The following is a 16,217-nucleotide window of genomic DNA, read 5'->3' as shown; positions in this document are numbered from 1 at the left end:
ATTGAGGCCAGCAGCGTGCCTGATTTTAAGGCCAAATTGGGATAGACACGTGGGATCTATTCACAGAGAAAGGTAGGGGAGGATCATTGGGGTGGGCAGACTAGATGGGCCGTGGCCCTTATCTGCCGTCTATTTCTATGTTTCTATGTTACTATGTGAAAATGAATAAAAAATTATTAAAAAAAAGAAAGTCAGAGACAACTTTTGGAAGCAGCTTTGGATGTGTACGCAGAACCACCCTATCATGATGGAAAACTGTGAAAGGTGGATCTGCTACTAGACCTGGCAGAGGTGAGCACAATAAGAAAGACTACTTTCCAGGTAAGAAATTTTAAATCAGACTGGAAAGCACCACATTAAGGTCCCAGACGACAGGTGGAGGCTTGAGAGGTGGTTTCACATTGAAAAGCCCTTTCTTGAATCTGGAGACCAAAGGATGAGCAGTAAGAGGTTTTCCCTGTACTGGTGCATGATAAGCAGTAATAGCACTGAGATGGACTCTAATGGATGCAGATTTAAGTCCAGAGTCAGACAAATAAAGAAAATAATCCAACACCAATTCCACTGCCAAGGAAGTTGGGCCATGATGATGAAGACGACACCAGGAAGAAAACTGAGTCCACTTTTGTTGGTAATATTGCTGTGTAGCTGGTTTCCTGAAGGTATCAATAATCTGACAAACAGATTGAGAGAGGAGAATTTGAGAAGAACTCAGCCCGAGAGAAACCAAGCTGTCAAGCATAGAGACTGCAGGTTGGGATGTAGAAGCGATTGTTGCTGTTGTTGTAGTAGTACATTGCTACTTGATTGTCCATGCATAGGAGGAGGACTTGAGGGTAGATGATATGTTGAAAAGCCTTGAGGGCATAAAACATCGATCTGAGTTCTAGGAAATTGATGTGAAATTTCCTCTCTCTGGCGGTCCAAAGACCCTGAGACTGCAGATCGTCCATATGTGCCCCCCAGGCATAAGGAGACGTGTCTGTCATGATGATCTTGTGATGAAGGGGCAAGTGAAAAAGGAGACCTCTGGAAAGATTGGATGAGGTCATCCACCATTGAAGCAACTGCAGAAGAGATGTCACAGATATGTGCTGTGAAAGACGATCCGTTGCTTGAGACCACTGGGAAGCCAGAGTTCACTGAGGAGTGTGCAGATGGAGTCTTTCCAGTGGTGTGGCATGGACAGTTGAAGCCATGTAGCCTAGAAGAACCATCATGTGTCTGGCAGAGATGGTTTGAAGCAGAAGTAATTGCTGACAGAGACGGATGAGAGTCTAAAGCTGATCTGGCGGAAGAAACGCTCTCATGAGAGTGGTGTCAAGAATTGCTCCAATGAACTGAAGACACTGAGTCAGAATGAGATGTGATTTGGGGAAGTTGACTTTGAATCCCAGAATCTGAAGAAAAGAAATGGTCTGAGATGTTGCTTGGACCACTTCCTGAGATTAAACAGCCTTGATCAACCAGTCGTCCAGGTAAGGAAAGACTTGAAGACTGTGTAACTGGAGAGATGCAGCCATTACAATAAGGCACTTCGTGAATACTCTGGGAGAAGATGCCAGGCCGAAGGGAAGTACCTTATATTGGTAATGACAACAATTGATTTGAAACCTGAGGTACTTCCTGGAAGCCGGATGAATCGGGATATGTGTGTAGGCTTCTTTGAGGTCTAGGGAGCAAAGCCAGTCCTTCCGATTGAAAAGAGGATAAAGCAGAGCATTTGAATTTGAGAGCTCTGAGATACAGGATGGGTCTCAGTCAGTGTTCCCTCTAAGCGGGCGGGTGTTGTGAGCAAACTTTTTTCACCGTGAGCCAAAAATATCGGGCGCCAGCAAGTTATGAGCCAACTCGCCCGATTCTCCTCTCGCCGCCCTGCCATCTGCCGTACGCCTCTTCCGATCGTGCGCTGTGACGAGAAACGTGTGCGCTGCGATGTAATATTTTGTGCGCCAGCGCACGCCAGCGCAGCTTAGCGGGAACACTGGTTCAAATGGTTTTATTTATTTCCCCAAATTTATTTTTGTTATACGCATTGAAAATATTTGATATTGCGTTTAAATCAAAATCTCAATAAACTTGAAACGAGTGCCCGTGAGATTGTGGGAGGGTTAAATACTCAAAACTTAGAAGTTTTTGCTACGCCAGCTTTCAGGTATCTTTACATACAGTGGCGTACCTAGCATATGTAACATCCGGGGCCCATCATTTTTTGGCACCCCCCCCCCCATCTGTAAGAAAAACATGATTTTTAGTAACAAACCACACGTCACACATGAGTACCTAGGAAAAGGCAGCATCTTACATATTGCAGTGAGCAGTACATCAATACACCCATTGTAAAACTAAACAAGCCAGACCAGCACAGATCAATCCTACACCGTCAATCCTAACAGAAAACCATGTCTTTCGAACACACAGAACACAGAAAACACCTTCGCCTAGTAAGGAATATGTAATCACAAACTAACCCCTCCCTCTTTTACAAAACTGTAGTGTGGATTTTAGCTACGGAGGTAACAGCTCTGATGCTCATAAAATTCTGAGCATCAGAGCTGCTACCACCAAGGCTGGTGCTAAAAACGCTTCACAGTTTTGTAAAAGGGGGGATAAAATAAAAATACATAGACAAAGGTTAAATTGAACCAGCAAGAAGCTGGACTCTGCATACAATGCTTCACAGAAACAGTGACACATGTCTCCTAAAGCAATAAATAAATAGAAATTTTTTTCTACCTTTGTCTTCTGTGGTTTCTCCTTTCCTCATCTTCTTGTAACTCTCTTCCTTCCATCCACTGTCTGCCGTCTCTCTTCCCCTATATGGCATCTTCTCTCCTTCTATGCCCCTTCCAGAAACTGTATGCCTCCCCCTTCCATCTCTCCTTTCACCCCATTGGTCTGGCATCTCTCTCCTCGCCTTCCCTCTCCCACACCTCTCCTCATAGTCTGGTATCTCCCCTTCCCTGATTCTCTGGCATCTCTCTCCTTTCCTTTTCTTCCATCTTTCGCTCCCCCTCCATGCTCTCACATCTCCCCCTTCCTTTTCCCTTAGACTGGCATACCTTCCTCCTACGCTCCAAGCCCTGGCATCTCCTTTAATTCCCTCCCTCATCTTCCTTCTCCCTCCAGCTGGGTACCGCAACACTCTTCCCTGCAGCTCTGCACTTCCCCACAATTGCCATGCTTCGGTTCCTCTTCTTCCTTCCTTCCTCCCCCCCCCCCCCCGCGGGACCCTGCGGCACCATCAACTCTTACTCCCTCTAATGTCGGCCCTGCAGCTCCAGACTTCCTCGCACCTTCTCCCCTCCCCCTTTGGATCGCTATTATTTTAAATGTTATAGCCGCGGAGTTGTATCCATCAGTGGAGATGTCTAACCTCGGCCTGCCCCGGAACTCTTACTGCAACAGTGACTTCCTGTTCCTGCCTAGACGGGCGTCTGCTGCAGTAAGAGTTCCGGGGCAGGCCGAGGTTAGACATCTCCACTGATGGATACAACTCCGCGGCTATAACATTTAAAATAATAGCGATCCAAAGGGGGAGGGGAGAAGGTGCGAGGAAGTCTGGAGCTGCAGGGCCGACATTAGAGGGAGTAAGAGTTGATGGTGCCGCAGGGTCCCGCGGGGGGGGGGGGGGGGGAGGAAGGAAGGAAGAAGAGGAACCGAAGCATGGCAATTGTGGGGAAGTGCAATCCCCCCAATGCGTCCCCTTACCTTACCGACGCGTGTGTGCGCTGTGAAGAGAAACTTTGCGCTGCGATGTAATATTTTGTGCGCGAGCGCAGGCCAACGCAGCTTAGCGGGAACACTGGTCTCAGTCCCCCGGTCTTCTTGGGTACTAACAAGTAACGGGAATAGAATCCCTGGCCCTGCTGATCGAGAGGAACTTCCTCAATGGCATTCACTAGAAGAAGGAATTCCACCTCCTGCAGAAGAAGGGAGGACTGTGCAGGGTCCAAAGCAGAATCTCTTGGAGGACTGTCTGGTGGAAGAGTCTGGAAATTGAGAGACGAATGATGTTGAGGACCCAAAGATCCAAGGTTATAAATTCCCAACGATTTATGAACAACTGAAGACAACCTCCAATGGGCTGAGATAAAGGTTGAGAAATTATGAGACTGGCTATGCTCCGAAGAAACAGGTCAAAAAGGCTTGTAGCTTTAGGTTGCGCAGCCTGTTGTTTCTGCTGTTGTTGCTGCTGCTGTTGCCTTTGTCTACGAGGTTGAGACTGAGCTGGCTGCAGAGGCCTAGCAGCAAAACGACGTTGATAGGAAGACTGTTGTCTGAAAGGACAAGCAGGTGGAGGCTTTTTCTAGTTCTTAACCAAAGTATCCCACCTGGTTTCATGAGCTGATAACTTTTGGGTGGTGGTATTTAAAGACTCTCCAAAACGTTCATTGCCCAAGCAAGGAGCATTGGCCAGACATCCAGCTCAGACACCCTAAGCCAAGCTGCATAGCCACAGCCATGGTTGTAGCTCGAGATGTGAGCTCAAAAGTGTCATAAATAGAGCGTAACAAAAACTTTCTCAGTTGCAGCAAACTAGAAATGTACTTTTGCAAAATAGGTACCTTACACTCAGATAAATATTTTTGTAGTGTAGTGTAGACACTTGCTTGACTAAGTGTTTAAGATAAAATGAAAAATGGAAAGCATAATGCTTGGATGAGGAGATGGTGTGAGGAAGAGGGGTTCCACTTCGTGAGAAACTGGACAACGTTTTGGGGTAAGAGCAAGCTCTTCAGAAGAAATGGACTGCATCTGAGCGCGGCGCGAACTAGACTTCTAGCAAACAACGTCAAGAAAGGAATAGAACAGGCTTTAAACTAAGAAGAAAGGGAAAGCCGACAGTAGACCAAGTGTCAACGATTCGGAAGAAGGTATCCCGCGAAGATACTAAGAGTGAAAAATGCTGGGAAGAAACAACGGGCAAAACACAGGAGTTGACTAACCCAGAAGAGGAGGATAAAAGGATTGCAGCACAAGAGAAGAAAATAAAGTTCGAAGCACAAGGAAAGGAAATGAAGACAAAAAAATACCAGGACCTAAACTGCATATATACTAATGCAAGGAGCCTAAGGAACAAAATGGGGAAATTAGAAGTCATGGCCAAAACTGAGAACATGGACATCATTGGGGCCTCCGAAACATGGTGGAATGAAGAAAACAAATGGGATACAGCACTGCCGGGATACAAACTCTATTGCCAAGACAGATCAGGTCAGAAAGGAGGAGGAATAGCCCTATACATAAAAGAAAGCATACACTCGACCAGAGTGGACACAGCAGCGGGGACCAACAATTTGGAATCACTATGAGTTAAAATACCGGGAAGGAAAGGGCCCGAGATAAAGATGGGCCTGTACTATCGTCCACCTGGGCAAACCGAAGCTATTGATGAAGAAATGGAAGCCAAAATGAAGCGAGAATGCAAAAGTGGTAACATGATTATTATGGGAGACTTCAAATATCCCGGGATAGACTAGAGACTTGGAAGCTCAAAATGCGCTAGACAGACCGAATTCCTGGAGGCTATACAGGATTGCTTCATGGATCAACTTGTCAGAGAACCGACGAGAGGGAATGCCATTCTAGATCTAATTCTAAATGGGCTAAGAGGACCTGTGAAGGAAGTGGAAGTAGTGGGACCATTGGGAAACAGCGATCACAATATGATCAAGTTCAAAGTTGAAGTAGGAATACCAAAGGAAAAGAGAACCATTGCGACATCTTTTAACTTCAAGAAAGGAAACTACAAAGCGATGAGAGTAATAGTAAAGAAGAAACTTAGGAACACCTCAAAGAAATGGCAAACTGTAGAGCAAGCCTGGTCTTTATTCAAGGACACGGTGATCGAGGCGCAAAATCTGCATATCCCAAGATTCAAAAAAGGGTGCAAAAAGAATAGAACAAAAGACCCGGCATGGATAACCAAAGAAGTGAAGAAAACAATAGATGATAAGAAGAATTCATTCAGGAAATGGAAAAAGGGCAAAACTGAAGAAAACTGGAAAGAGCACAGGAAGTATCAAAAAGAATGTCACCATGTGGTTAGAAAAGCCAAAAGAGAATATGAAGAAAGGCTAGCCAAGGAAGCATGAAATTTAAAACCATTCTTCAGATATGTTAAAGGGAAGCAGCCGGCTAGGGAGGAAGTGGGACCGCTGGATGACAGAGATAGGAAGGGAGTGGTGAAGGAGGAGAAAGAAGTGGCAGAAAGACTAAACATGTTCTTTTTGTCTGTATTTACAAAAGAGGACACATCCAACATACCGGAACCTGAGCAAATCTTCAAAGGAGACCAAACAGATAAATTAACATCCATGGAAGTAAGCCTTGAAGATGTACGCAGGCAGTTAGAAAAATTAAAAACTGACAAATCGCCGGGCCCGGATGGAATCCACCCAAGGGTTCTGAAAGAACTAAAGGAGGAAATAGCAGAACTACTACAGCAAATTTGCAATCTATCCCTGAAAACAGGAGTGATCCCGGAGGATTGGAAGATAGCCAATGTTATGCCCATCTTTAAAAAGGGATCGAGAGGTGACAGAGTGAGTCTGAACTCGGTTCTGGGGAAAATGGCGGAAGCGCTGATAAGACAGCATCGATGGAGCATTTTGAAAGAAATAAACTTCTAATCACAAGCCAACATGGCTTCTGCAAGGGGAGATCTTGTCTAACGAACTTACTGCAGTTCTTCGAAGGAATTAACAAACGGATGGACGAAGGGGATCCCATAGACATCGTATATTTAGATTTCCAAAAAGCCTTTGACAAGGTACCCCATGAACGCCTACTTCGGAAACTGAAGTCTACAGACAACAAAGGTAAAAAACAGAATTTATTGACTAATATATGTTAGCTTTGGGAAATGTATATAGCAGATGTCTTTGTATTGTGTTCAAAAGAAAAGGAAATGCATTTCTGGTTTTATTTCTACAGTGTTGAAGTACTTGCTTGCCCTTGCTGTGGCTGGTGGGGATCCCCAAGCACCGCCAGCAGAGGACCTCCTCTAGAGACGGCCAGAACTCCCCTCCATCAAGCACAGCAGTCACTGGCAGCATCCATGAGCCATTGAGGTGCCAGCATCTGTGACTCAGGGACGCTACTACTGCCTGCCAAGCTTGGCAAAAGGGACCCCCGGCCAACTGCAAAGGAAGTCCTCAGCTGACAGCTTTGGAGTTCTCATCAGCTGAGTAGTTATATTTTATATTTACAGTAGAGGCTCTGGTAGAAACCCGCTTACAAAGTATGTATTCTTCCCAATTAATATTTCCAAATTAATAAAGTATCTTTGCTTATTTGTAAATGGGTCTCTACCAGAGCCTTAATTCAGTAGCATAATTAAATGAAATAACTATTTCTGAAGTTTCTGGGGACAGAGGGGATTCCTCGTAGGGACGAATGGGGACAGAGAGATTCCTCACGGGGACGGGTGGGATTTCTGTCCCCGCGCAACTCTCTAGTCTCCTACTAGGATCGCAGACTTTCCCTTCTTCAGTTTTCGCTCCGGTCACAGGTCTATGGTCCTCGGTGTGTTCCGCTGCTTCTTCAAGGCATCAGCATGACCTTGCCTCCCCTTCCAGCTGGATCCCTCTTTGGGTTTCTTCCTTGGAGTCATCTTCTTCTTGTTCTCCATCCCATGTGGGTGTATCTTCATCTTTCCTCTGATGCTCGTGTTCTTCCACCCTCCTCCTGTAGGCCTCCTCAATTAACTCCTCGAGTTCCCTGACTTCCTTCTCGATGTGAAGAAAGATGATGTTGAGCTGCACCCAACATCGGATCTTGAAACAAGCCCACTGACACCGAAGAAGGCTTTCGCTTTGGTGCCGAGGCAGTAGATACCAGTTCCACAAAAGAATCAGACCGAACCGGTTCCGCAAGGGTTGGTGCCGGCAACAAAAGGTCAGACTGAACCGGTGCCGCAAGGGTCGATGCCAATAGCAAAGGCACAGATCGGACTGGCACCGAAGGAGCCAGTGTCGCAATGACAGGGAGTAAGAGTTGCAATTGCTCCCGTAACTGGACTTGCAGCACTGCTTCAATTTACTGCTGAAGAGTCTGCACCAGTACCGCTGGGTTTTTCACCGGTACCTTTGGTGCCACTTTGCGCTCTGGAGATAAGGAGGCCAATGAAGAGGCACTCACCTCAATCAGAGTCGAGCGTTTTTTAGAGCACCTCGATGTCTGCAGGACTTGGCTCACTGCTGAAGCGACCTGAGGGCCTGAAGGGGTGGGAGAAGGCTTCTTAGCCGGCTTACCCACTGGCTGCGACAACGAGGTGGATTCCAGCGACGTCGAGTGATGTGACGCCGATTTCGATGTGAATTCTGACGCCGGAACCGGTGCTGAACCTCCCTCCATACCGGGCCCGAAAAGCAAACACTGTTGAATTTGACAGTTCTTGAGGGTCCTCTTTGAAGGGAAGAACAACAGGTGCACGAATCAGCCCTGTGGTCTGGCCCCAAACACTGGAGGCACCAATGATGCAGGTCAGTGAGAGAAATAGGGCAAGCACACCATTTGCACTTTTTAAAACCCATTTGTGGATGGGACATGGATGGAAAAATGGCCTTGGAAAAATCAAGTCGAGGCTTGAGGCGTGAAACAGGCCCCGCTGGGCCGCAACCGCAAAAGTAAAACTTTAAACTAAAAGAAAAAGAAAACAAAAGCTGAAAAAAAGCCGCGTGAGCGGGAAGGCAGCGAAAAAATATCAATGACCGTTGACAAGCGACGTCTTAGCTCTGCAGAAACTATTTTCGTTTTCCGTTTTAAATTTTTTATTCATTTTCATATATCAACAAGTGTAACATAGAAATTTTAAAAGATCACATAAAACATACACTTGAATTCCTTTTATGTATCACTGTAAATACAATATATGTATTGGATCCTCTCAGAGCCCACTGATAATATACCAGACTGGTTCTGGCTAGAATGGAGACTCATGTTTCCTTTGCGTCTTGGTCATGTTGTTAGTATCCAAATGCCAAGGTTATACAAGGAACACAAAATATTTGTTGATACCTGGAAAACTTTAAGGTATATAAGTAATCTAACTCCTAGTCCAATAAATAAATCAACAACTCAAATGATTTGGCTAAACCCTAAGATCAAGGTCGGCGGTTTTAAAATCATCTGGAAACATTGGATGTTGGCAGGAATACGTATTTTAGAAGATGTAATAAATAATGGTAAACTGCTTGAGTTTTCACAATTGCAACATAAATGTGGTTTAAATAAATCACAATATTTTAGATGGTTGCAATTGAAGCAGGCCATTCAGGCAGGGTTCCCTGAATGCAATAGTCTTATTAATTATCATAGCCTAGAATTCATATGTTTTCAAATGGACTCTATGGGTCACCAGGCCGCAAGGTGATATAAATTAATAGCTGAATTTGTAAATAAAAAACCAAAACATGGTCTTAGGGATATTTGGAGCATTGAGATTAAGCACCAGATTACTGCATCTCAATGGCCACGACTTTGGTCTTGGAGGTTAAGATGTACAGTGTCAGCATCTATGAGACAAACATGGTTTTTTCTTTTGCATAGAGCTTTTTGGACCCCTGTTCGCTTACAAGAATTAGATAGCTCTAGGTCTAATAGATGTTGGCACTGTCATCTTGAGGCTGGGACATTAGATCATTTATTATTCTATTGCCCATTCATATCATTATTCTGGAATTCAATTTGGCCTCAAATAAATAGGATGTTGGAAAACCCAGTAGCCTTGACTTATGATACTATCTTATTCGGCACAGCAATGAGAGCAGAGAGTCAAATTTCTTCAAAAAATAACAAACTTTTATTTATATTGACTGGGGTAGCAGTACAACAAATTACATATAACTGGAAAAATTATGATAGGTTAAACTAGTGTTTTTCAACCTTTTTTGGGCAAAGGCACACTTGTTTCATGAAAAAAATCACGAGGCACACCACCATTAGAAAATGTTAAAAAATTTAACTCTGTGCCTATATTGACTATATATAAAGTAATTCTCTTGAATAGGAATCAAATAAACACAAAGAAAGTATTTTATAATTACTTTATTATGAAATATTAAGTAAACAGAATAGTGAAAAATTATAAAATACTTTATTCAGTGCGAAACCTGGGCCTGTTTGGCTGAACACAAAGCTGATATTCTGGCTGGAATCGAAGAAAGACACACACGTAGCTCTTCGTCAACAGCTCTCAGTCTCTCTCTGTATTTGGTTTTTATAGCATACAAAAATAGACAAATATACCCTCCATCCTTTTTATTAAACCACAATAGCAGTTTTTAGCGCAGGGAGCTGCGCTGAATGCCCAGCGCTGCTCTTGACGCTCATAGGCTCCCTGCGCTAAAAACCACTATTGCGGTTTAGTAAAAGGTGACCATATTGTAAAATATAGACAGCAGATATAAATTCAGAACTGTGCATAGTAAGTGAAGGGAAGTTTTCATCTCTGGGAATTTACCCAGTTAACTATTAAGTTATTTGGGCAAATTCCTTTGAAAACTGTGGTAATACTGCCTCCACTTTGCTAAATTTAAAATAAAATCATTTTTCCTACCTTGTCTGGTGATTTCTGGTTGCATTTTCTTCTTCTGACTGTGCATCCAATCTTTCTTCCCTTCTATCAGCCTGTATGCTTTCTCTCCTCCACACCTCATTCCCTCCCCCAACTTTTTCTTCCTCTCTCCCTGACCTTTCTTTCTTTTTTTCTGTTTCTCTTCTTTCCTTCTGTTTCCCTGCCTGCCCCCTTTCTTTCTTTCTCCCTGCCGTTCCCCAAGCCACTGCCACTGCCATCGGGGAACAGGACCCACCAATGGATAACAGGCCCCAAAGCCGACACCGACGCATGCTCTCCCTGACGTCAATTCTGCAATCGGAGAGGAAGTTCCGCCCAGCCAGGCAGCGATTGGCTGGCCCGAACTTCCTCTCTGACTGCAGAATTGACGTCGGGGAGAAGAAGACTTATCGGCTCGATAGATTAGATCGCCAAGACAAAGTGAGTCCTGGGTGATCGACTCACTTTGCCTTGGCGAGCTACTGGCGCCCCTGCCTCGGGCCCCCTGTCAGCTCCGGGCCCCTGAATGCAGGACTGGTAGTACTGCCCTGATGGCGGCCCTGCGGCACACCAGGCAACATCTCGTTGCACACTAGTGCACACTAGTGCACACTAGTGTGCCGCGGAACAGCGGTTGAAAAACACTGGGTTAAACTATAACTTCTGGTGGAATTCTGTATGCCATATATATAAAATGGAGCATGCATTAGCAACACAGAGAGGTTATTTTGGCAAGTTTCAGAAGATCTGGGGACCATTAGCAGATTTCTGTAATGATTGAAATCAATTTCCCATAATAAAAATCTTATTAAGAAGGGAGGGGGGTGGGATTCATTTTATTTAATTTATCTCATAAAATATTTGTCATTATTTTATTATAATTGTTATGTGTATTGGACCGTGCGCCTACGTCAGGCGGGAAGGCATTTGCGCATGCGCGGTGCGGACTATCGCAAACTTTCTAAAGTTCTTAAAGTGGCAATGCACTTAAAGTGGTCCGTACTAGGGCTCCGTCGGTGACGTCACCCCATCAGTTAGAATATGCTGCCTGCTTGTCCTGGGATAAAAGTATTGTCTGATTTGGAAATACAGTGCACATCTTGTCTGGGTCATTCCCGTAGCCGGGACTACAATGAAGGGCTAAGCAGTGGCCTTTCACCTTTCAGTTAAGGATTTGTAAAGAGTGCAGGAAACATTTTGCTTTCTAACTCTTAGCCTTCTTCCTTGGGCACATTTTAAAGTGCTATCGTTTTTGTTCTGGATTTGTAATTAAAGTACTCCAGAAATGACTGAAGAATGAGAATGTTATTGAGATGCATACCTCCTCTCTTCTTCTCATTAGAGATCTCCCATTTATGCACTGGATAAGCCTGTGTGATTTGACTTAAGCCAAGCTTGCCATCTGATGTTCCATACAAAAGGTCTTCACCAGATTCACCTAAGCATAAAAGTTCAGATTAAGGGGGGGGGGGGGACATTATCAACATTAGCTACTATTATTTTACCACTTACTTATGTGCTAAGGTCATTTTTACCTAATATATCAATACTCTTGTGCAAAAATATAAAACAGCATGAAAACTGTTGTAACTACAAAAATAAACTATTGTATCAGTGTGTTAAAATATGCTCAGAGACCCAGAGACTGTGTGAGGTATTTATCTCGCATTTACAGCCTCACCGACCAATCATTGCATATTTTGAATTTTAGTTGAAATATAATGTGCAGTCATAACCATCAACATAAACTCAAAAAGTACAAATTATCTTAAATGTGTCACATTTGTGGGGTCCCGACACAGACCATGTTTCGTTTTCTGCTTCAGGGAAACCACAAAAAAAACCTTTACATCAAAAAAGCAGGGTCCCTATAAATCAAACACAATGAAAAATGTAGCACAAAAGCTAAATAAGTGTAAAAGGCTTAAATACTTCATAATTGAGTTCAGCTTGCGACTTTGTCTACGTTTTGCGGTTTGTTGCATGGTCGTCATTTGGCCTCTTCTCCAGTCGCCATCATCGAGTTTTGATAGATACGTCTACCAAACTTATCCATCGTTCTCCCCTCCCTGCCAGGAGGCACGGAAGCGTAGACTTGGGAGGGATGAGAACGCTTGAGAGAGGACTCGACTAGAAGGGACTGATGAGAAAGTTGAGCTCCCTCAAACCCTTTGTGGTGAACGATGCGGTATCGAGCATCCAATTTACTGGGAACTGCAGGCATGGAATACGGTGTCTCAAAACAGCGCATGAAAGTCTGGTCCAGCAGCTTATGCAAAGGAAGCCGAAGTGTCTCCGCCGGAGGGTGAGGCAAATGCATGGTGTCCAAATACTCTTTAGAATATTTGGACCCAGTGTCCAAAGTCACATCCAAGTCATCCGCCATCTGTCGGAGAAAGGATGAGAAAGACAGTTGGTCTGCCAAGGCCGGCCGACGAGACGGACTAGAAGAAGTGGAAGCCTCCGGGTCCAGGGAGATCTGAGATTGGCATGGAGAATAGGAGGTAGATGGTTCCTCGTACTCTGGTCCCTCCGGCTGGGACACATCCGACGAGGAGTACCCCAAACGCTGCATCTTTTTCTGCGGAGACACCTCCGAATGACGTGAGGAGTGCCGAGAAGAGTGCCGAGATCGATGCCCCTCCCGGTGACGGGACGGAGAACGAGATCTTCTATGCATCGATTGATCCTTCGAAGCCTCAAAGGAATGGATAGGGCTCGATGCAGTGGATCGCAGAGGTGGCAGAGATGCGGATTCACGCAGCGCCACCCATGTCTGGTATGGAGTGCGGAAGAACTCCTCCTGCGATGCAGTATGCCCAGGACTACGATTATCAGGAGCCGCCCTAGCACCCTGTTGTCGTGGAGGTGTGATGGGCTCCAAAGGCGGCATCTCAGGAAGGGAAGCTCTCCTGGAGGATTCCGCCGCCCTCCGCCGATCCCCCTCGTCGAGCAGAGAGATCGAACGACGAGGAGGAGGGGGAGGGGGCGGACCGCCCCCTGAAACCGGGGTCGGAATCTCACCCTGAATGTTGGCGATAAGCCGGGGTCCCATAGTTTGCATAAGCTCGACAAACTGAGCTTCTAGCAGGGACCGAAGCGAAGCCGATATGGAGGGATCCGCACCGAAAGGGGGTCCTCCTGCACGGTCTTCGCGTTCCTTCGTGGCCAAGTGCTTCTGCTTGCTAGCTTTAGGCACTTTGATGACCACGGGAGGGACAGTTGAAGGCGGTACCTGAACCGAGGAGACGGAGGCAGGCGCCGATGCTGAACTCGAAGCTGAAGCCGGGGCAAACGATGCGGGCTTCACGATGCTCGATGCAGGAGTCGCAGATGTAGGTTTCAAATGCACCGGCGAAACCTCAACAGCCGCAGTAGCAGAGATGTCCTTGGCAGTCTCCATCTTGAACATCGACTCCCAGAGCAAGCAGCGCCGCTTAAACGAGCGCGCAGTGAGCGTGGAACAAGGCCGGCACGATTTCGGAACGTTTTTAAATAAAATAAAAGTGAAATAAATGTAAAGAAATAAACAAAAACGCGGGTTAAAGAAGGCAAAAAACTGAAATTCAGTCAGCGCAGAATGAAGACAAACTTCTCAGCTCCGCGGAAAGAAAAGAACTGAGGAGACACGCCCGGTACATCGGGCGGGAAGGCACTGGCGCATGCGCGGTGCGGGCATCTCGAAACTTCTAAGTTTCTTCAAGTAAGACATGCTTTCAAGATGTCCGTATCGGGGCTCTGTCGGATGACATCACCCACTAGTGAGAATACCTGCCTGCTTGTCCTGGGATAAGACCTGTTTCAAGATTTCGAGTTTATGCCCAGTAGCGTCTACTTTGAACTTTCAAGACTCAAAGTAAACAAAGCCATGGGACCAGACAACCTACACCCCAGGGTGCTCAGAGAGCTGTGTGAAGTTCTGGCGGAACCACTATCCGCGCTCTTCAATCTTTCCCTACGCATGGGAAGAGTCCCCCTGGATTGGAAAACGGCTAACGTAATTCCACTCCACAAAAAGGGCTGCAGGACAGAGACAGCAAATTACAGACCGGTGATAGTGAGCAAACTCATGGAAACACTGATCAAACAGAAACTCGACAAAATCCTAGACGAGGAAAATCTACGTGATCTCCACCAACACGGATTTACCAGGGGCAGGTCCTGCCAATCTAATCTAATTGGTTTCTTTGACTGGGTCACTAGACCAGTGTTCTTCAACCTTTTTACACCTATGGACCGGCGGAAAAAAAAAAATTATTTTGTGGACCGGCAAACTACTAGGACTGAAATTTAAGGAGAAATTAGGTTCTTACCTGCTAATTTACTTTCTTTTAGCTTCTCCAGACCAGTAGAGGTTAACTTTACGAATGGGTATATATCTAATCATGACCAGCAGGTGGAGACTGAAAACAAAACTTTGGGACAGTATATCCTAGCCCCTCCTCTCTACTTCCCTCAGTCTGCCGAATAGCCAAGCAGAACCAAGAACTGGAAAACAACAGAGAGAAAAAACAATACTCCGAAAGGAGCAACAAATAACATACCCAAAAATGCTGTTGGAAAATGCAGAGGAGAAATTCCCGAAGGAAGAAGGTCCCCACAGCTCGCCAGCTAAGCCAGCCGAGCCACAGCCGCTGTTCTTCAATTCTCCCCGGCCCTAGAAAAATACTAGAACCCGCAGCAAAAACCAAAAAAAACTGCCCGCGCAACAGCCCCAACAACAACAACAACAGACAGGGTGGGGACCTCTACTGGTCTGGAGAAGCTAAAAGAAAGTAAATTAGCAGGTAAGAACCTAATTTCTCCTTCTTTAGCACTCTCCAGACCAGTAGAGGTTAACTTTACGAATGGGACGTACCAAAGCAGTCCCTCTCACGGGCGGGACCCCCGAAGGGCCGATACCAGAACACGCTCACCGAACACCGCGTCCCGACGCGCCTGAACATCTACCCGATAATGCCGAACAAATGAATGCAAGGAGGACCAAACCGCAGCCTTACAAATATCCACCGGAGGCACTAGCGACGACTCAGCCCAAGAAGCCGCCTGACCCCTAGTGGAATGAGCCTTGAGAAACTCCGGAACCGGCTTCTGACTCAGAAGATAAGCGGAAGCAATCATCTCCTTGATCCAGCGCGCAATAGTAGCCTTAGAAGCGCCAGCCCCCCGACGAGGACCCGCCAGAAGCACAAAGAGATGATCGGAGCTCCGAAAATCCCGGGTCCGCTGCACATAAGCATGGAGGACCCGACCGACATCCAACTTGCGCAGCTGTCGTTGCTCAGAAGAACCCTCCCGACTACCCAAGACCGGGAGGACCACCGATTGATTGACATGAAAAGGAGAAACTACCTTCGGCAGAAAGGAAGGAACAGGCCGCAAAACAACCCGCTCCTTCGAAAACTCCAGGAAGGGAGCCCTACAAGAGAAAGCCTGTAGCTCAGACACCCGTCTAGCGGAAGTAATGGCCACCAAAAAGACCGACTTCAGCGTAAGGTCCTTCAACGAACAGCCATCCAACGGCTCGAAAGGAGGGCGCACTAGAACAGAGAGAACCAGATTGAGATCCCAAGAGGGAATCGAGGGCCTTATGGGAGGCCTGATCAACTTGGCCGCCCTAAGAAAGCGAATCACATCAGGAATGGCTGACAAACGC

At 45.9% G+C, this 16,217-nt stretch overlaps 1 protein-coding gene across 5 annotated transcripts in view; it reads right to left on the bottom strand.

Annotated features, from left to right (window-relative positions):
- Nucleotides 1–16,217, bottom strand: part of BBS7 (Bardet-Biedl syndrome 7) — a 454,813-nt gene that overhangs the window by 273,708 nt on the left and 164,888 nt on the right. For all 5 annotated transcript variants that reach the window (XR_004538826.1, XM_033938299.1, XM_033938327.1 and 2 more), the window contains one exon: nucleotides 11,883–11,999. Coding sequence is in view for 4 of the 5 variants with exons in the window: in XM_033938299.1 (XP_033794190.1) it covers nucleotides 11,883–11,999 (117 nt within the window). In the remaining variant the exon portion in view is untranslated. The remainder of the gene's footprint in view (nucleotides 1–11,882; nucleotides 12,000–16,217) is intronic.

The sequence above is a fragment of the Geotrypetes seraphini genome, chromosome 1, assembly GCF_902459505.1.
Source record: "Geotrypetes seraphini chromosome 1, aGeoSer1.1, whole genome shotgun sequence".
Taxonomy (NCBI): Eukaryota; Metazoa; Chordata; class Amphibia; order Gymnophiona; family Dermophiidae; genus Geotrypetes; species Geotrypetes seraphini.
The sequence above is the reverse complement of the archived record's forward strand: the minus strand, read 5'-3'. Positions and strand labels throughout refer to the sequence as shown.